This window comes from Delphinus delphis, chromosome 8 (assembly GCF_949987515.2).
Source record: "Delphinus delphis chromosome 8, mDelDel1.2, whole genome shotgun sequence".
Lineage (NCBI taxonomy): Eukaryota > Metazoa > Chordata > Mammalia > Artiodactyla > Delphinidae > Delphinus > Delphinus delphis.
Window position 1 is genome coordinate 41,963,195 of NC_082690.1, and position 20,913 is coordinate 41,984,107.

Genomic DNA, 20,913 nt, shown 5'->3' on the forward strand with positions numbered 1-20,913 from the left:
GACACTGCGGAGCTGGTCTGATTTCAACAAAGTGGGGAATTAAGAGAAGTCACAGCCTGAGCGTTGCTGCAGGGGTGTGAGGCAGAGATGGTTAAAAGCGAGGTTGTGAACAGCCCACATAACAGAGAATTCATGTCAGGGACATTTCTCTTTGACCATTTTCGGTCAAGACAGGTGTTAAGGAGTAAACAAAGAGCACGAGAGAGGCGTGTTGGATTTCTATTGGATTCTAAAGTTAAACATTGCAAGTCGGAGTGTCCCAAAAAGCTTTAAAAATGGGACAGGAATGAAACTACTTTGAGCCAGCAGCTACTGCTGGAATGTACCGGGCAGCAGGGTGTTGGGCCATGATTTAGTTAAGCTTTTCTTTAAAGAATCACCATCTCTCCATAATGAGATCCAATGCTGACTATCTCACAGCTTTCCCTTTAGAGAAGCTTCCGGGCCTCTCCCCTAGCTATGATTCCAATCCACTCTACGTGCGATGGTAAAAATACCAACCAAAATCTAGTAGTCACCAGGGGAGACGAGCTATGGGAGAAGCTTCCAAAACACTGAGCCGCTGAATCTCAATGAATTACAGGAGTTGTTCGCAAGCTGTTCATTCAAGTTCAGCATGTACACCTAACTTAAGGAAAAATGCTAAACACCATTTCTATGGCTTGATCATGAATAATTTTCTGCCTTGGAATGAAGCAAGCACAGTATGGGGCTAAAACGGATATTTACATGGAAGGCAGGAGATGCAGGCTGGAGGTGGGAAACAGTGCTAGGAAGGAAAATCATGTCTAGAATCTGGTTTGAAATTCATTTTCTTACAAACGATAATATCCGAAGCTGTTTTAGGCTTTTTATTATTTTCCTAAAGTCTCTTCAGGTGTGTTCCTATGGACCACATTGTTGCTATGGAGAAAAGAGAGGCATGTTCGGGATCCAATTAGAAGAAATGATGTCAACTGATGACTCTGAGCAAGCGTCATCGTGATGGAGGAAGAGCTGTATTAAAAATGGGACACAGACATGGCTTCACTTGGGAGGGGTGTGGGGGAGTTTTGTGATAAAGAAATCTGGCCATGAGGTTAGAGAAGACCCAGAGAGATGAAGTGCTAGTCAGGGTACCATCAAAGACTTTACCTTGCCTATTTGATGGAACCCTATTAAGGGATGGCTCCATTAGGGACAAGGTTGTCTAAGGACGGGTATAAGCTTATGAGACAGAAGCAGTCAAGAACCCAAATTCCGCAGGAACCTATGACAAACTAAGGGCCCAGGCTGTGCTTCTGAACCTGCAACACAGAAATGTATTTCTGCTAGAGCTGGACCCATGTGTTCCCTTGTACCATCAGAGGATTATTTTCAAAGAACAGGCTTTCTCTCCTCTACATATTGGGTGAGGCAAATGAACAGAGATATTTTAAGTGCTTACTGTCTACAAGGAAAACAGTTTTTCTAGTCTAAGTCAGGGGAAAAGCTAGAAAAGTGGGTGGTAGCCTCCCCCATCAAACTGGAGGTAAAGAGGAATGGTTTCAAGTGTGTAATAAGGGTGATCTTTACAATACAAATATTTGCCCGTGGGATAAGGATACAGGGACCAGATTGCATGCACATTAGAGAGTATGTAAATCAAGATGCTGCTGAGTTGAAATCATAGTCTCCCGAGAAGTGTGAAGATATGTGATAAAGCCACAAAGGATTGTGGGTTAGTTTTGTTCCCTTCATTTTCTTTCCCTTTTAACACAGGGAAGGAACATGCTGTGCAATGGGCTGTTTAACCACAGAACAGCTGAACTTTATAATGTTTCCTTTTAATTATAGCTTTCTTAACTCGGTTACAAGTGGGCTTCTGTTTCTGGAAGCTGAGGAGAGTCCAGCTCCGTAACATTGTAAGCAGTGGTGTCTTTGGAGGCACAAGAAAGTATCTGGCAGGTCCTTGTTGGCGGGGTCTGGACTTGGGAACGAAATCTTGCTCTCGACATGGTTTTTGTGAATTCATATCACGGTGGGAGGAAAAGAAATGCAGTTAAACAAGATTCGGGCAGATTTCGAAATATGGAAATGAGGAGACAATACTCTCAGGGGAAAAGGCATGCTGGAACACTATTTCTGCTGATTTAATGAGAATTCATTAGTTATAGCATTTGTAAGCTATAACTGTTAGGCCGGGAGGTGGTATTGTCTGTAACCATAAGTGTCTGTATAGGTGTCTATCCAGCTACAGTACACTGCTATGTTTCTTAAGTACTGAGAATCACTTTCCCTCTCTCTCCTCTATGTTAGCCTGGCCAGGGAAGATGTTTAGGTAAGGAGGAAGGGAAGAGACAGCAGAGAGTTTCAGTGGCCAAGGATAAACAAGCAAGAAAGCTTGAAAGTAAGAATGAAACATCTGAATATGATAAAGGAAACAATAGGTTTTTAGAGAAGGGGAAAGGTGTTGTCAGCAGGTTGAAAAAAATATGACTGTCTTAGATCAGAAAGGATTTTCAGGAGGGGGATTTTCTGGAAGGAGGACCATATCCATTCTGAGTGCAGCCAGCACCCGGGGAAAAGTTTGTAGTTTTGCCGTGAAATAAAGAGTTGACATTTTAATATGTTGGCTGGATGCGGGGATGGAAATAAAATCATGTTCTGTTTGAGCATCTGGCCCAGTAAGTTCAATTTTCAGGAGAAGCTTGACTAGATGTTACGAGATATACAGTGAAATCTGTGATGGAAGTATCTACACTAGAGGAACAACCCAGTAGGTCTTCATTAAGAGAAGTACTTGTGTACTAAAACTGAGAGGATTCTATAAAAAGAGTATAGATTTAGGAATAAAGATGGAGAAACATGAAAACGGATGCCATGTTTTTGATCATGATTCCTGGATATGGATTTGAAGCAGCCTAAAGGGACTCCTTCCAGTGAGGACTTTCATTTGTCAACTGCCTGTCTCTTCTTGGACCAGTCCTCATTTGGTCAAAGGTGCTGTGTTGCTCAGGCTGGGAATACAGTGGAAGGTCACACTGACTCTGGATGGGTCTCAGGAGGCATCAGTAATGTTAACACATGGGCTGCCTGGGGCATCTCCATCGGTCACCATTGTTTATTCCACTCACCGTGGATGGACAACAAAAGAAGCATTGGCAGAAGGAAGGAATCAGGAGGAAAAGACCTTGACCTTAAGGGTTAACATTGAAGCTAAGATAAACACAAATGAAAATGTACACTAGCACTAATAATTCTGGCATGGAATTCATGCAAGTAAGGTTACATGTAGCACCACTAGGCATGCTTACCTATACACACCATACACACACATGCAGGGATGCTGAGGAATTGCAAAAGTGACTGGATAACTGGGGTCAGGTGGTTGGTCAGACTGAGCATCAGCAAAAGCTGTGCTTGCAAGATTTCTGACAAGAAGTGCAAACAAGGGCATCCTGGGGTGGGTGGGATGTGCTGCACGTCAGGAGGTTGCATGCGTGCATCACACAGGGAGAGAAGCAGTGCTGTCAGGCTGTAGAGGTGCTTGCAAACTGGAGCGTCAGGGGAGGAGGGAGATGAAATGGTGGCTGATGGCAGAGGGCAACTCCTCTCACATCTCGGGACAGCATGGCAGGAGCCCTGCAGCCTGTTGGCTTTCCACTGTACTCTTCCTCAAGGTATTTAAAAGAAGTCATGAGTGCACCAGGGACACATTGAGACTGAGATGCATCTTCTGTGACTGACTGAGGGTGGTTCTGAAGGAATCACCAAAGGTGACAGCACAGACAACCAGACGATGCATAGGTGTGACCCTCTGTTTCACAAAGAAAGAAGACACCGCATTGGATAATAACTTAATGACCTGAAAATGACTGAGAAGAGACAGAAGCGGAGACATCTTTAATGGATCAGAAGAGGGTCCATTTCAAATGCGTTAAGTGGAAATGAAGATGGAGTTGAAAGCTTGGGAATGAGGATGGTCATGTACAGGGATGGTGTGATTAATGCCCATTAAGTAAAACACAGATGTTCTACTGGCATTCCATAAAATGAAATAGGCAGAAAACAAGTCCTTTCTTTTGGGGAGTTCAGAGGACCCTCTACTGAAGTTTGATTGGGGGCCATGGGGCGTTCTTTTTCTGTGCTTCATTGAAACAGATGTGGAATGTTCTAAATGCTTTCCCCAGACCCAGCCATTCCTGGGAAGAGAGGCAGGTTCCTACCCATCCTATCCAAGCAGTGACATGTGGAAGGAAATGATTCCCCCAGACCAGCTCTCTAGATTCGCTGCCTTCCATGGAGAACCGTGGGAAGTCAGCTCCAGCTGGACGCAGTGTCAGATCCAGGGCTGACGCACTCTCTCTCCCCTCGTTTTGTTTCCTGGCCCTCAGCACTTATTTCCTCTCCACTGCCTCTCGCTGCCTGGTTGTGGAGGGCAGTGGTGCTGTTTTGCCCTCTCTTTTTGTAGCCTTGCGTGCTTGCTTGCTTTCTTTCAAGGAATTTAAAGGTTGGCTTCCAAGGTCTATCCTGCCTGCATCCATCTGCTTTCTGTATTCGGTTCTCACGGGAAGCTCTCCCTGGCTATATATCTAGGCTGTATTTCCTGCTCTTCCTATTGTGGACAGCAGCCAGGGACTCTCCTGGTGGGGCCTTCTGGTCTACGAATGGCACTCCTGCTGCAAAACCGAGGGGTTGGGATCTACTTGAATTTAATTTTCAATTGGAAAAGGCCCAGTTAAACCAACCTACAAAAAGATCAAAACAAAACAACAAAAAGCCCACATACCTCAAAACCAAAGAACAAAAAATTTTTTTAAGAAATCAAAACAACCTCCCACCCCTGCCCCAAATCCAAACCCATCAAACCTCAAACAAAGGAGTCACTGGATACGAGTAATGCAATAGCTGTTAGAGGCATGTATGAAATTTGTGGGCTGCACTTCAGCCTGTCACAGGCAGTTATGAAAGATGTAATTTAATTTGCTTAAAAAAAAAAAACCCGTAAAAGGCAGATTGGATAGCTGTATTTTAGCAAATGTGTTTGCACTAAGGGTACCTTCTGTTGAACAGTTCTGCCCACAAGCTGTCTGTAGAATATAGAACATCTCTCGAGCATGCTTGCCACCTTGAAGCAGGGCAGTCGGGAGCAGAAAAAAAAAAAAGAACAGAATGCAGAAAAAGGTGAAGAAAAAGAGAGAAATGAAGGACAGCAAGTCCAGTACCATCAATACATTTAGAAATGAGATTAGCCAAGTGCGACAATAGAATTTAAATGACACACAGAAAGACATTAAGATTGCAGTAAATAACGTACTATGGAAAATCCAGCCAGAGAGCACTTTCTGTTCAGCTTAGCTACAGAGTCAGAATGAAAGCACAGGTCGATTATTCATTTTACTGGCTCTTTTGCATTCCAGCACTATATATCTTTTAATCTTAGTGCTAATCGTTGTGTTTGTTTGTTTTGTTAGTTGCTCTGAACAGTCAATGATTACATTGCCCAGTACTGCTCTGGAGGACTCGAACTTACCAACGATGTCAAACCACAGGGGGGTGTTAGCTGGCTGCACAGACACCACCCCTACAATCTCGGTGACTCTATCGCTTTCCATGACTGTAAAGTTATAAAATGGCTCATCGAAGGTCAACGGTACAGGTGAAGGAGGTGGTTTCTTAATCCATTCAATGTGGAGGCGGGCCGTGGAGGACTTCTGAGGGCGCCCATTGTCCACTGCCTTTATCTACTCACACACGGAGAGAACAGAAAACTGTCTTAGAGCCTGGATCCTGGTGGAAGTCTCGATCTGTCACTCATATGTTGTTGGGCTGAGAGTCCTTCCTTATCACAGGGCCAGCAAGGGGAAGAAGACAATGGAGATCTGGAGAGAATGGGCTCAGGAATTGGGGAAAACAACTTGGTCATGTAGGGGGCCCACACCACATTTGCCAGAAGGTGATTTGAATCACTGCCAACCTTGCAGATGTGGAAAACTTGAAAAATAAATGGTGCACTTACAAATTTTAGTGTTTTACGGACACGAATGATAGTTACATGAGTAGCAAGAGCTAATTTGATTCCTTATACCTCTGGTGGTAGTGTTGGAAAGGGAACAAAGTGCATCACATAGACACATAGAATTGTCACATAGGATTCCAGGAGGATAATGGGAGGGAGTGTGGGAAAGGCATCAGCCTTGCAAAATTCGTCTCAGAGGCCCTTCAGTTACGCTAACTCTGAAGAGGTGAAAGAGACCTCTCTTGGTGGAAACATGGGCTCCTCGAGCCAGTGGGGTAAGGAAGAGGGTGTTAATGACTCTTCTTTATGGTCTGATATAAGGACTGAGTAAAGCATGTTTCCTTGCTCAGATATGCAGGGTTAACAGCTGTGGTGTCCTGGATTTAAATGTGTGTGTTGGGTGGGGTGGGGGGGAATGAAGTTAAGTCCGACAAGCAGACATCAATGACAGAAATTTAAAAATCAAAATAAAAAATGGATTTAAAAATATTACATCAATAAAAACATTTTTAGGTGCATAGCTAATAGCTATAGCCTTTAAAAACAGTGACAACTCATAGCTCCCTAATGCTATGTTCATGGATGAACACTCTACCCCAGAAAATTCCTGTGAGATGAAGGACGCTTGAAGGTAGATGTCTTAGGTAGGGTTTCCTAGGAGCAGAGTCTGAGATAGGGATTTGTGTACAAATGGTTTCAGAAGGAAGTGTTCTCAGGAGAAAGGGAGTGAAGAAAGCAGGATGGACGGGGAAGATGCTAAGCAAGGGTGTGGTCTCAGTTGAAGTCTAACTTCAGCCTGATCCCAAAGGGAGCTCTGAATAATTGTATCAAAGTGTTGGATCCACCTGGAGGCAAGGAGGTTGGACTTTTATATCTGGTGTCAGTTAGTAGTTATTGGCTGTGGGCTGCTGGGCTGGGGTAGGAGTGTGGAACCTCTTGGGCCAAAAAGTTCAGCCAAGGATGACCCTCTGGAGAAGGGGGCAGCTGTGAGCCCTTAGCAGCCAACACTCACAACAGTTGGGGGATGTCTGCACCAGCCTGATAATGGGGATCTGGACAGGGTACCAACAGTATCCACTGCAATCCATCCAGTCCTCAAAGATTCCCATTGGCAAGTCTCACACAACTGCAACAGCACATATTACATGAGAGCTGCTAATGGTAGAAACAGGGCTGTTTTTTATTATTATCGTTATTTTCTTTTCTCTGCCCACTCTTCTGGATACATTACTGAGCAGGGAAAGGAATCCAAGTCCAGACCATAGGAGTACAAAGATAAGTAAATGCACTCTGACTACCCTTTAAAATAATAAAGGATTGACCATTCACAGTGGACAAGGCTGAAGACTAAGAGAAGGATGGAAGATGGTGCTAACTCTTGACAGTTGTTGAGACCCTGGGAAGTGTCCATCACCTGTGAGGCTAAGCAGTCCCCCTTTGGGCATAGGCATTACAAGCCTAAAGTGGTTAGGGGTGGGGAGTGCAGGCTGGCACCTTAGATATGGGAGTTTAAGCCTCTATTTGAGATGGTGCTCTTGTTTGGTTTAATTTTTAAGTTTCTAACAATGAAAAATTTAGTCAGTTTTTACTTAAGTTTTTTCACTTTTTACAGAATGAGCCTAGCTATGATTTGTGTCTCACAATTTATACAGCTAAATTCATGTTCTAACCCATTGTCAACAATTACAAGAGTTGTTTTCTTTGGGAGATTTTCAGGACATAATGAGTGGTGGGAAGGTTATGTCACTCTGCTATTCCCCTCCCCTCAGTTTACATCTATGCTCAGTACCTTGAAGTGATCTGGGGCCACAGGAAGTGTAATTGAGTAAATGATGGAGCAGGCTGTGTACTGGGAATGGGGAGTTTGGCTGATAGGACACAACCAAAGGAAATGGCCTCATTAAGAATATCACTGAAACAGAAAGTAGCCTTCCACTGTTGTGTGGCTGCACTTTTTACCCCAGAGATTTTTTGCTTAAAAAATATACATGACTAAGAAAATAACTTCCTCCCCCGCATTAATGTTATTGAGGTTCAAAAAAATCTTACCGTTAGAATGTCATAACTCCCTGCTGTAAATTGCTTTCTGGAAGAAACCATGCCAGTCTTAGGGTCAATGAAGAACTTTCCATCATCATTCCCATCCACGATACTGTAGGAAATTTCTGCGTTGGGGCCCTCATCTCTATCAAATGCAAAAGCCCTATAAATGGGTTCTCCCCTCTTCTTCCGGTCACGTTCTGGCAGCTTGATCTGGTAGACCTTCTCTGGGAACTGGGGCTTGTTGTCATTTTCATCCAAAACCTGAACCACCACCCAAATGGTTGACTGTTTTGGAGAAAAACCACCATCTGTCACAGTCACCTGAGTTTTGAAAGAGAAAGCATTTTACAATTAGAAAAGAGAGAAACGTTTTTCGCCACTCTTTCCCCTGCCATCTCATGAAAGGTCTATTCTGTGCCTTAGGGCATCTCAACTTCTCTTATTCCTGTAGCTCATGTCAAATGCATAACTCTTCATAGTTCATCCATAAAAGCAGGGAAGGCCCTAAATCCAGTCATGGAAATCATTGCTGAAAGGGCAGGAAGGAGGCAAGGCTCTTATTGTGGTGTGGAGTGGAGAGGGAGAAGAAATCGGATTGACTTTATGAAATGTGTCAGGTTATATAGCTGTAGTAGACTTAAAATATGCTCCCCTCAACAGACACAAAAAACAATATAACCTTTATTATATGTTAACCCATGGGTATTTCATCTAATTCTTGGGAACTGCTATCAGCATTCGAATTCCTTCAGTATTCATGTTCCTTTCTTTCTTTTCCATCTTCCTGTAAAATTTGTGATTTTTGTTTGTCACCAAACAAAAGGAAAACTCTGATGTATACTTCACAATTCTGATGGCTGGTTGTAAGCACCTTTGACAGTTAAAATATGTTTTTAACAGTCACAAAATAATTTTTTTCCTCTGTGGGAAGTCGGGGGGATGGCCAACCCCTTTCCATATCTGAGATGCTATTCTTATGCATGTCTGTGAAAATTGACAGACGAGAGAAAAGAAGAATATGTAGATAAGGAATTTGCATGGCAGATGTAAAATGTCTTTGAGTCTTAGTGTGAATAATCTTCTTCTTGGTCATAGTGATGATAATTATTATCATATTAATACTTAATATGCAGATGGGGCCATATAAGCACTCTTCCATGTACTATCTCATTCATTTTCCAAAAACACTCTCCTCAGTAAGTGGGGCAGTTTTGTTTACTCGCATTTTGCAGGTGAGAAAACAGAGGCTTGAGGTCTCATTATTATGAAGCCTAAAGTCAGGTATTGAACTTTTGGCAATTCTTGATATTGTGTTTAACCACAAAACCTAGAGGAACCTCTACTCAATCTTTAAATCATTACCTTGAATAAGACAGCTTATTACCTCAAAATACATATTTGGAGGCTGGAAGGAACATAAAGATGCACTCAGCATCAATAGGAGAAAAACAACAGTAAATTACAGCCTCTGGTCATCCAGTTTTCCACCTAATGAAGCAACCTGACAGGAAAAATGAGGGGAAAAAAAGGCCCAAAATGTGGAAAAACAAATTTATGGCTTTTTACAAAATGGAACTGCAATCTAGTTAGGTTTCTTTTACAAGCAGCTTAGGAGAATGGATTTAATAGACTTCAGATGAATTTTCGTAGGAGTTCTTGCTTTCTTTTAAAAATCCATCACCCTGATACCAAAACCAGACAAAGATACTACAAAAAAATAAAATTACAGACCAATCTCACTGATGAATATAGATGCAAAAATGCTCAACAAAATACTAGCAAACAGAATCCAACAACACATTAAAGGATCATACACCATGATCAAGTGGGATTTATCCCAGGGATGCAAGGATTCTTCAATATATGCAAATCAATCAGTGTGCTACACCATATTAACAAATTGAAGAATAAAACCCATATGATCATCTCAATAGATGCAGAAAAAGCTTTTGACAAAATTCAACACACATTTATGATAAAAACTCTCCAGAAAGTGGGCGTAGAGGGAACCTACCTCAACATAATAAAGGCCATATACGACAAACTCAAAGCAAACATCATTCTCAATGGTGAAAAACTGAAAGCATTGCCTCTAAGATCAGGAACAAGACAAGGATGTCCACTCTCACCACTATTATTCAACATAGTTTTGGAAGTCTTAACCATGGCAATCAGAGAAGAAAAAGAAATAAAAGGAACACAAATTGGAAAAGAAGAAGTAAAACTGTCACTGTTTGCAGATGACCTGATACTATACATAGAGAATCCTAAAGATGCCACCAGAAAACTACTAGAGGTAATCAATGAATTTGGTAAAGCTGCAGGATACAAAATTAATGCACAGAAATCTCTTGCATTCCTATACACTAACGACAAAAGATCAGAAAAAGAAATTAAGGAAACAATCCCATTCACCACTTCAACAAAAAGAATTAAATACCTAGGAATAAACCTACCTAAGGAGGTAAAAGACCTGTACTCAGAAAACTATAAGACACTGATGAAAGAAATCAAAGATGACACAAACAGATGGAGAGATAAACCATGTTCTTGGATTAGAAGAATCAATATTGTGAAAATGACTACACCACCCAAAGCAATCTACAGATTCAGTGCAATCCTTATCAAATTACCAATGGCATTTTTTACAGAACTAGAACAAAAAGTCTTAAAATGTGTATGGAGACACAAAAGACCCCGAATAGCCACAACAATCTTGAAGGAAAAAAAACAGAGCTGGAGGAATCAGATTCCCTGACTTTAGACTATACTACAAAGCTACAGTAATCAAGACAATATGATACTGGCACAAAAAAACAGAAATATAGATCAATGGAACAGGAGAGAAAGCCCAGAGATAAACCCACACACCTATGGTGAACTAATCTATGACAAAGGAGGCAAGGATACACAGTGGAGAGAAGACAGTCTCTTCAATAAGTAGTGCTGGGAAAACTGGACAGCTACATGTAAAAGAATGAAATTAGAACACTCCCTAACACCATATACAAAAATAACCTCAAAATGGATTAAAGACTAAACGTAAGACTGGACACTATAGAACTCTTAGAGGAAAACATAGGAAGAACACTCTTTGACATAAATCACAGCAAGACCTTTTTTGACCCACCTCCTATAGTAATGGAAATAAAAACAAAAATAAACAAATGGGACCTAATGAAACTTAAAAGCTTTTGCACAGCAAAGGAAACTATAAATGAGATGTAAAGACAACCCTCAGAATGGGAGAAAATATTTGCAGACAAATCAACGGACAAAGGATTAATCTCCAAAATATATAAACAGCTCATGCAGCTCAATATTAAAAAACAAACAACCCAATCAAAAAATGGGCAGAAGACCTAAATAGACATTTCTCCAAAGAAGACATACAGATGGCCAAGAAGCACATGAAAAGCTGCTCAACATCACTAATTATTAGAGAAATGCAAATCAAAACTACCATGAGGTATCACCTCACACGGGTTAGAATGGGCATCATAAGAAAATCTACAAACAACAAATGCTGGAGAGGGTGTGGAGAAAAGGGAACCCTCTTGCACTGTTGGTGGGAATGTAAATTGATACAGCCACTATGGAGAACAGTATGGAGGTTCCTTAAAAAACTAAAAATAGAATTATCATATGAACCAGCAATCCCACTACTGGGCATATACCCTGAGAAAACCATAGTTCAAAAAGACACATGCGTGCTTCCCTGGTGGCACAGTGGTTGAGAGTCTGCCTGCTGATGCAGGGGACACGGGTTCATGTCCCGGTCCGGTAAGATTCCACATGCCGCAGAGCGGCTGGGCCCGTGAGCCATGGCCATTGAGCCTGTGCGTCCGGAGCCTGTGCTCCGCAATGGGAGAGGCCACGACAGTGAGAGGCCTGTGTACAGAAAAAAAAAAAAAGACACATGCACCCCAATGTTCATTTCAGCACTATTTACAATAGCCAGGTCATGGAAGCAACCTACGTGTCCATCGACAGACAAATGGATAAAGAAGATGTGGTACATAAATAAAATGGAACATTACTCAACCATAAAAAGGAATGAAATTGGGTCATTTGTAGAGATGTGGATGGACCCAGACTGTCATACAGAGTGAAGTAAGTCAGAAAGAGAAAAACAAATATCGTATATTAACGCATATATGTGGAATCTAGAAAAATGGTACAGATGAACCGGTTTTCAGGGCAGAAATAGAGACACAGATGTAGAGAACAAACACATGGACACCAAGGGGGGAAAGTGTGTGTGTGGGGGGGGATGAACTGGGCGATTGGGATTGACATATATACACTAATATGTATGAAATAGATAACTAATAAGAACCTTCTGTGTAAAAAAAAGAAAAATCCATCCAGTTTCCTTCCAAGGTTATTTTCCCAATTGGTTTGTTACGTTTTACAAAAGAAACACGTCAGGCCATTAGGTGCCAAGGCTGGATTTTGACTCTTGAGCTAATTCTTGGACATGGTAATTTCTGGAGAGGCATGTTTTACTGCTGCTGCTGAACTAAAATGTTATACTCCCAGGTGAGCTGTGTTGACCAAAACATGTTGATTTCTTGGCCGCTCAACTCCTCTGCTTCTCTTTACTGCTTGAACGGCTCCTTTTCCAAATCCAGACAATTCTCGCTGTCTTTACCGTGCACAAAATCACCTCCTCATTGCTTGTCAACAAACTCCCTGCAGTGGGCTCCGAGGTGGAGCTCTGGGGCTGCCTCAGGGCCAGGTGGCTGCCAAGGAACAGAGAGGCCCTCCTGGCTGCAGTTCACTGCTCACCTGAGGATTGTGCTGCTATAAAGATGTTTCCTTTCAGGGTTGACCTGGATTTAAAAACCCAGGTCCTCGAGGTATCTGCTTATAGGCAGGGAAGGGTGGCAGCTGCAGAGGCTCATGAAGCAGCCTCTACGCATGAGATGGGAAGCAGGCACACCTACATCACCGCCTCACCCTGGGTACCAGCTCTCATGCTCCCTCAGGCCACGTGGGCATCCTTCAGGTGCTCCAACACAGTGTCTTCCACCTCAGGGCATTTGCACATGCCGTCCTCTCCCCCTCCCTTCACTGGATCTTGCCTACTCATCCTTTGGATCTAGCTGAAATGCCATTTCCTCAGAGACGCCTCCTTGACCTCACAGACCAAGCGCCGGCCCCCCACTCTCTCCACCTCCTGAATTATGTACTCTTAATTCACCCTATAGTTTTCTTTTGCAACACTTACGGTTGTGGAAATTAATTAAATACATTCTCCACCAAGCTGATAGGCTGCATAAGGGCAAAAACAGATTTTGCCTTTTTGTTCACTGCTCTCACCTTTGTGTCAAGCCGTGCTCCATGTTTACTTATTTAATAAATTAGACTCTAACTCAGGTACTATTTGGACAAGATCGTTAGCCAAAGCTGTCTCACCTTGTAAAGCCTTCGTAGATCATTCAAGGCCCTTTATGAAGTCACCCCAAGCTGCCTCTCCACCCATAACGCCTCCATTTCCTTATCCAAGGCTTTAACTACCACCTGTTTGCTGATCATTCCCCGATATGCACTCCCTACCTCCAAGCCAATGCGTTCAACTATTTCCCAGGAATCTTCTCTGTGGACCTCTCACATGCACCCCAACCCCCCAAAAGTCACAGACAAATCATTATCCTCAAACCTCCTCCTTCTTCCATTTGTGTCGTCTCAGTGATGACCACCCCCCCACATTCACTCACACACTGGTCTGCACCAGAATCCTGGACATCCATCTAGTGTCCCTGTTCTAACTATCCACATCCAAGCAAATGTGAAGGCCAGCAGGCATCTCTCACGTGCACCCCTCACGCCAATCTCTTCTGCCATACTGCCCTGGGACAGGCCTCATTTGCATCTTGCTTGGACTCCCACAGGGGCCTCCTGGTCTCCCTGCCTCTAGCCTTCACCTTTGTTGTAAGGCGTTATTTCTTCCTCAAAAATCTGATCATGTCACTGACCTGCACAGCATTTTTTCAGGGGCTCCTTGAGGCTGAGGATCTGGCCTGCCTTGATTCTCAACATGTGCCACCTGCCCCTTTCCACCCTCCATGCTCAGCTACACGGTGAGCCTGGGGGGTCCTGAGTATGCCATGCTCTTACACCTCCATTCCTCTGCATAACTGTTTGTTTACATAGAAGGCTTTGTTTTGGGAATACGCCTGACTCATTCCAGAAGCTTGAATTCAAACACTCCTTCTGCGAAGCCATTCCTGCTTCCTGCAGACTGCTGTGGACGCCCTCACCTTGTTCCCACTCCACTATGTGCATAGTTCCAGGATGCTAATTATCATCTTACAATTTATGTGTCTGTTTGCTTGTTGGTCTGCGCTCAATCCTTCCAGACCATGAGCAACTTGAGGTCAGGGACCATCTCATTCCTTGCTCTGTTCTGACACCTGGGACAGTTCTAAGTGCCAAATACATGTTGTTGAGTGAAACTGAGAATTAATCTACCCCAAACTCTTCCCTATGATAATAAATGGAGAGAACATTCAGACAGTGAAGGGTCTCTGCTTCTTTACCTGTAGGAAATGAAGAGACTGATAATGTAAGATCTCCCAAGTGCTTTATGATTCTCTGAATGGGGTTCAGGTAGAGGTAGGCACAATTTTAACTGTGCACTCTGGGGTTCATACCCATCTTGCGTCACTGAGGACATTGCCGATCCCATGATTACTCATAACGATTTCTAGCTACTTCCAAAATTGTGCTTGACACTGTGGACACTTGTCTACAGTTTACTCAAATGATCTATTTGTGTGTTGGCTCCTTCAGGACACTGTGAGCCACTCGAAGGTAGGAACCTTGTTTTCTTCATCTCTTTCCTGGAAACTAGTGTACTCTTGATAAACATTTGCTGAACTGAACTAACTCAAAGTCTTAAGGTCTGTTATCACTCCTCTAGACCCACTCATGTCTCCAGCCATGTTGGTACCTGGAATATTAATTGTTGACAATTCCGTCAGCTCCTCAGACTTCACATTTCATGCTGCCCTAGACCTCAGCCCATCACGTGGAATTAGCCTATATGGAAGGAGGAATAGCACTGGAGACCTAAGCCAAACTGAGATGAATCCCCATTATCTCCTCCTCTGTATCATTTTTCATTAATGATGTAAGGAATTAGCCATTGTTTAGAAACTATCCATGTGTCCTCTCACTCTGCCACCCTAACCTAGATTTTCTGTTCTCATCATTGATCAATAGTCAGTGGCTTGGCAATTAATCAAAGTTCTGAAAGATTAATTTCTTTAGTTATTTACAGCTAACAAAAGGAACCAGAAATAACACAGTACCCCTGAAAGGACAGCACAGCCCGTTTCAATTTTCTATGATACCCTTGTGGTCTGTGAATACCAGACAGAGCCAGAAGGCAATCAGCATGGCCCAATGCATTATGATGACAAAATTACAAAGAGGAACCTGTTGTTAAGTCTATCCGTGGAAGATGCAAGAGCTTTATAGGACCAAAAATGCGTGAACGTTGAGAATTCTGGAGTTATGGCAGCTGTTGGAAGGCCATGTTTCTCAATCATTGAAACTGCCTGATGTATTTATTTTAGTTTTACCTCTCCATGTAGTAGAATATAAGTACATAAGCTGCCTGAGAGCCGAGACCTTGTGTTTCGTCCACTGCCTTGTCCCCAGTGATTACAAGAGTGTCTGAGAATATATTCAATATTTCTAAGATGAAGAGTTCAATTCTGTCATTCTCTTCAGCCCTTAATTTACCAAAAATGGCTATTTCCAGGCCACTAACCACTGGACTGCCAGGGAATTCCCCCATATTTAAAATGATAAACCTCTCTTCAGGAATTACATATCTCCCCCCCTGCTCCACTTTATATTTGCCTTTGACACTTTATATCATCTGATATATTATATACACTTCACATATAAGCTTGTTTATTGCATGTCTCCCTCTTTAAGAATATGAGCTCTGTATATGCATGGATTTTCATCTCTTTTGTTCACAGATATTTCCTGAGCATCTACAACAGTGGATGTAATAAGCATTCAATAAATATTTGTTAAATGAATTAATAAAATATTCATCCAGTGCCTTCTTGGTACAAAACTCTTTTCTAGGCAAATTGGGACATTAACCAACCAACCAACCAACCAACCAGCGAGCATGGATTCCTATCAAATTCACCCCTCCCCCATGCCCCAAATCCTCTGCAGTGTTCCCGACCTGCAATCATCTGGCCTTAATTTAGATATTTTCAATAAGAAGAACTAATCCCTTATGAAGCAGTCCACTTGTTGTTTGATAGGTTCAATCTTCCCAAAGTTCTTCTTCTTATTGAACCTGTTTCTATCTACCTATTCTTAGCCTAGAGTGACTGTAGCTTCCTATAGACTACTTTTACTCTTGGTAACTCTACAGAAAAACTCAAATTCCTCTCCCACATTGTCCCAGGTATCTACTGCTGAGTAACCCCAAATTAGGTGGCTTAAGATAACCATAATCTTTTTATTAACTCTCCTTGTTCTAGGGGTTGAATGGAGCAGTTCTTGTGTGGAATCTTTCATGCAATTCAAGTCCTAGGTATCTGGGCCTGTGGTCATCAAACAAGTCTTTTGGTTGATGGTGGCCACTGGCTGGGACCTCAGCTGGGGCTGAGGTCAACGGGCCCAATATCTACAAGTAGCCTCTTTGTGTGGCCTGTGCTTCCTCACAGCATGGTGGCTGGGTTCTGAGCATATTCTGTTGGCCAGCAGTCCCCGAGTCCAGATTCAAGAGGTGGGGTCATAAACCCCACCTCTAGATGAGAAGAGGGTCAAGTAATTTGGGAGCTATATTTTAAAACTACCATACTCATAAATCCTTAAGGATATTTGAGAATCCACACCCCAGACTGAAAAAATTCTAATTCATGTAATGTTCTCTCAGGTCATTCATTATGTATAATGAATTGCTATTCATTATACTGGTTGCCTCTGTCAGGATGGTTTCTTATATACCAGCTTCCTTCTTAAAATACGATGGCCAGGACAAAACAATAGCATATCAACCTTGCTCAGACTTGTGTAAATTGCTGTAGTCTTAGAGACAATCTCAAGTCCATTTATTCAGCTCATGACTCTACTTATATTGAGTGGCAGTCCTGTCACACAGCTCTGTGACATGATTGAATTAAACCATTTAGGTCTTTTTCTTATGAGAAGCACTAAACTATAAGTGTGTGGTTTCCTTCTGAAGGCCAAAGTACAGGATTTTACATTCATTCCTATTCAATTTCATCTTACTGGAGGTTTTGGCTCCCTATCCTAGGTTACTGGGATAATCCTAACGATGACAGGAAGCAGGTATCAAAAGCTTACTAGGGGGCTTCCCTGGTGGCGCAGTGGTTGGGAGTCTGCCTGCCGATGCACGGGACGCGGGTTCGTGCCCCGGTCCGGGAAGATCCCACATGCCGCGGAGCGGCTGGGCCCGTGAGCCATGGCCACTGAGCCTGCGCGTCCGGAGCCTGTGCTCCGTAGCAGGAGAGGCCGCGGCAGTGAGAGGCCCGCGTACTGCAAAGTTCAAACAATCTCATGAGATAGGTACTACTATTACAAGCCATTTGATAGACAAAGCAACTCAATTTATGGACTTGTCCAAGGTCACACTGCCCATCGTGGCAAGGCCTTGATTTATTCCTAGCTGCTTGATTTTAAACCACGGATCAGCACACTACAGGCCAAATCTATCTGGACACTTGTTGTTGTAAATAAAGTTTTATTGGGTTGCAGCCACACCCATTCATACCATCTATGAACATGTTATCTATGACTGTTTTCCTGCTTTAAAGGTGTAGTTGAGTACTTGAAGTAGAGATTGTATGGGCCACAGAGCCTAAAATATTTGTTATTTGGTTCTTTACAGAAAAGTTTGCCACGATCTCTCTTCTAAACCTTGTGTTCCGCTGCCTCTTTGGTTACACGGATATCACTGACTGCATGTCTGCTTTGCTCAGTCCTCTGTGTGATCGTTTACATTAGCACGATTTTTCACAGGAACCCTGGAGACACTGCCATTTCTATTCTACAGCTGGAGACAATAAGACCCAGAAGCGATGTAACTTTTGCAAGTCCATTCAGCCAGTAAGTGACGGGACGTGGGTTTGCACCCCAGTCAGCTTGGCGTCCCAGCTCCTGCTCTTTTCCCTATCCTGAGCAGCCCGTCCTGTGTAGAAGCATCTGTTAACCATCTGTTTAAAATTCCCTCCCCAAGTGTGGCTTTGGATCAGCATCAAGCTCGTAGCTGTGCTTCTAGAGTCAAGCTTTTCCCTCCTTTGATAATTGGGATCATCTTCGTCTCCTGCCTTGTGGCACCCTTCCTGTTCTCAATTGCTGAAAGACTGCCACCAGGTCATGGGTCGTGGCTACAACTTCTTTCAGCTTTCCAAGACTTATTTCGTGCAGCTGCACCTTCTCTTACTATTTTGTTACACGTCTACACCTTCAGCTCCCTCTTACAGAATTCGCCACGCCCCTCGCCCTGATAAAGGCAGTGGGAGGAGGGAGGGTGAAACTGAGTGGTCCCCAGTGGCCACTTCTGTTATCTCTTACTCATCAGGCAATTAGTGTTTACTCTGTGCACTTACTCTTCTAAGTCCTTAATAAATATTAACTCATTTATCCTTATATCAGTCCCAGGGGGAAGGTGGGATAATTATCCCCACACGGCAGATCAGAAAGAGGTTTAGTGGGACTTCCCTGGAGGTCCAGTAGTTAAGACTTCGCCTTCCAATGCAGGGGGTGCGGGTTCGATCCCTGGTCGGGAAGCTAAGATCCCACATGCCTCGCAGACAAAATGACAAAATATAAAACAGAAGCAACATTGTAACAAATTCAATAAAGACTTTAAAAATGGTCCACATCAAAGAAAAAGAAAAAAAAAAGAGGCTTAGAAAGTAAAGTGGATTCAACCTGGGCCAGGGTCTGTGCCCCTAACCACCACCCCATGCTCTCTCTCATCTAAATGCTCGTCCCAACCCCTTCCTGTGAACACGGTTGGAACATGCCCTTTCATTGGCCTCGGCACCATCGTTTCAGCTTTGAGCAAACCTGGCAAGTCTATGGCACGTGGGCCCTGGCAGCTCCAATCTGGCAGCTGTACCCTGAGGCCACAGTAGGCATCAACAGTTCACTCTTTACACCGCAGGTGGGATGTGGCCTCACACATCTAGGATGAAATCATCCAGAGTGCTGTTACTACCGACCCATCTGCCACGGTCTAGGCTGAACACGCCCCAAATCCCAAATATCTCAGCCTCCCGACTTGGCTGCCACATACCTTCTGCCCACCTGGCAATACCCTTTCTTCTTCCGAAGTACTCTGTGCCCTTTTTCTGAGTCTCCTGATTGGTCTGAGCTATTTCAGCACCTGATACTTTTCTAAAGCAGAAGACAAAGCTTAAAGGAGAGTTATTTTTACCTCCCCCCCCCCCGTTTCATTATCAAAAGTCTAAAGACCTGGCTAATAGATTCTGTGCAAGGAAGAACTCTAAAGATAAAGCCAATTAAACTAAGGCAGAGTTTCCAACCACATGAGGCAAGTCAGTGTCAGATGTGCTGCAATATTTGATCCTCCTAACTCCTGAGTAGATGCCTGTGACCTCTTACAGCTGGATCTCTAACTGGGGCTGGCCTTTCCCTTTACCTAAAGGTATCATACAAATGTTATCATCTTCTATGTGCACCATAAAGGGAAAACGGTTAGGAAGCCCTGTAATAAATTACAAATAATGTCACCCTTCTCTTGGATCTGATTATATTCTAACACAATATGCCTGGAGGTCACTGGATTCAAAGGACACTCTCTCCATGGGTAAGATTTTAGATGCTGGTGCCGCTGACAGTTAATTCTGGTGAGGTTGCCTATCTACTTTCACCAAGGACCAGTTGTGGATAGCACAGTTTTTACCACTTACCTGTGCTTGGGTGTCTCCATTTATGGTCACCACACAGGTAGGCAAATGGATGAAAGGACCACTGTTGAGTATTTTCTTATCCCTGCCATGTCGCCATATGTATTGCAGAACCTCAGGGTAGGAGAAAGTCTCTTTCCTGACCTCTATTATATTCAGGAAAGCACAGTCACTAGACGTTAAGAGAATTCAAGAGTACGTGGAGTTTAGACCCCATTCTGCCTCAATCTGCTCACTTTACAGATGAGGAAATGGGTGTAGACCAATGAGCTTCTTAACCCAACATCATATTACTGGCAATAACCTCAATCTTTCCAAGAGATTAGTTCCACAATTTCAAGCTGCCCTTTGAGTTTCAAATGAGGCATACATTCATAAATTCCCAGATATAAATATCTGTGTGATTTCAATATGGCCGAGGCTTTAATTTAGGTATTTTTCAAAATGCTAGACTCTTGAAACAATAACAGAAATGTGTTTAGAGTAGATGTTATGTTTACTTTTCATGTTTACTTTTTATCTTCAAAATGTTTCCCAAACATTAAATCTTTAATCCACCCAAGATAGCAGAGGAGAGGTTGAAAACAACTTTATCTCCTCCTCACAAGTGAAGCAACAGAGAATGACCTTCTCAAATAATAATCAGGGGCTGATACCAAGGCAGGGGGTGGAATTCAGGCCTGTGTGCCTATGGGTTCAGACTCCTGCATTGCTGGGAAGACAAGTGCTTCCTGCCATTTCTAGAAAGGAAACTATGAGCAAACAGTAAATTAGAGGGTAGGTTTCAAAGGAGGAGCCACTCTTTTTTTTGCGGTACGTGGGCCTCTCCCTGTTGTGGCCTCTCCCGTTGCGGAGCACAGGCTCCGGACGCGCAGGCTCAGTGGCCATGGCTCACAGGCCCAGCCGCTCCGCGGCATGTGGGATCCTCCCGGACCGGGGCACGAACCC

At 43.2% G+C, this 20,913-nt stretch overlaps 1 protein-coding gene across 2 annotated transcripts in view; it reads right to left on the bottom strand.

The window, feature by feature from the left end:
- Positions 1 to 20,913, bottom strand: part of FAT3 (FAT atypical cadherin 3) — a 560,699-nt gene that overhangs the window by 139,828 nt on the left and 399,958 nt on the right. For both annotated transcript variants that reach the window (XM_060017235.1, XM_060017234.1), the window contains exons 4-5: positions 8,030 to 8,344; positions 5,495 to 5,705 (exon numbers count right to left, since the gene is read on the bottom strand). In XM_060017235.1, the coding sequence (XP_059873218.1) occupies positions 5,495 to 5,705; positions 8,030 to 8,344 (526 nt within the window). The remainder of the gene's footprint in view (positions 1 to 5,494; positions 5,706 to 8,029; positions 8,345 to 20,913) is intronic.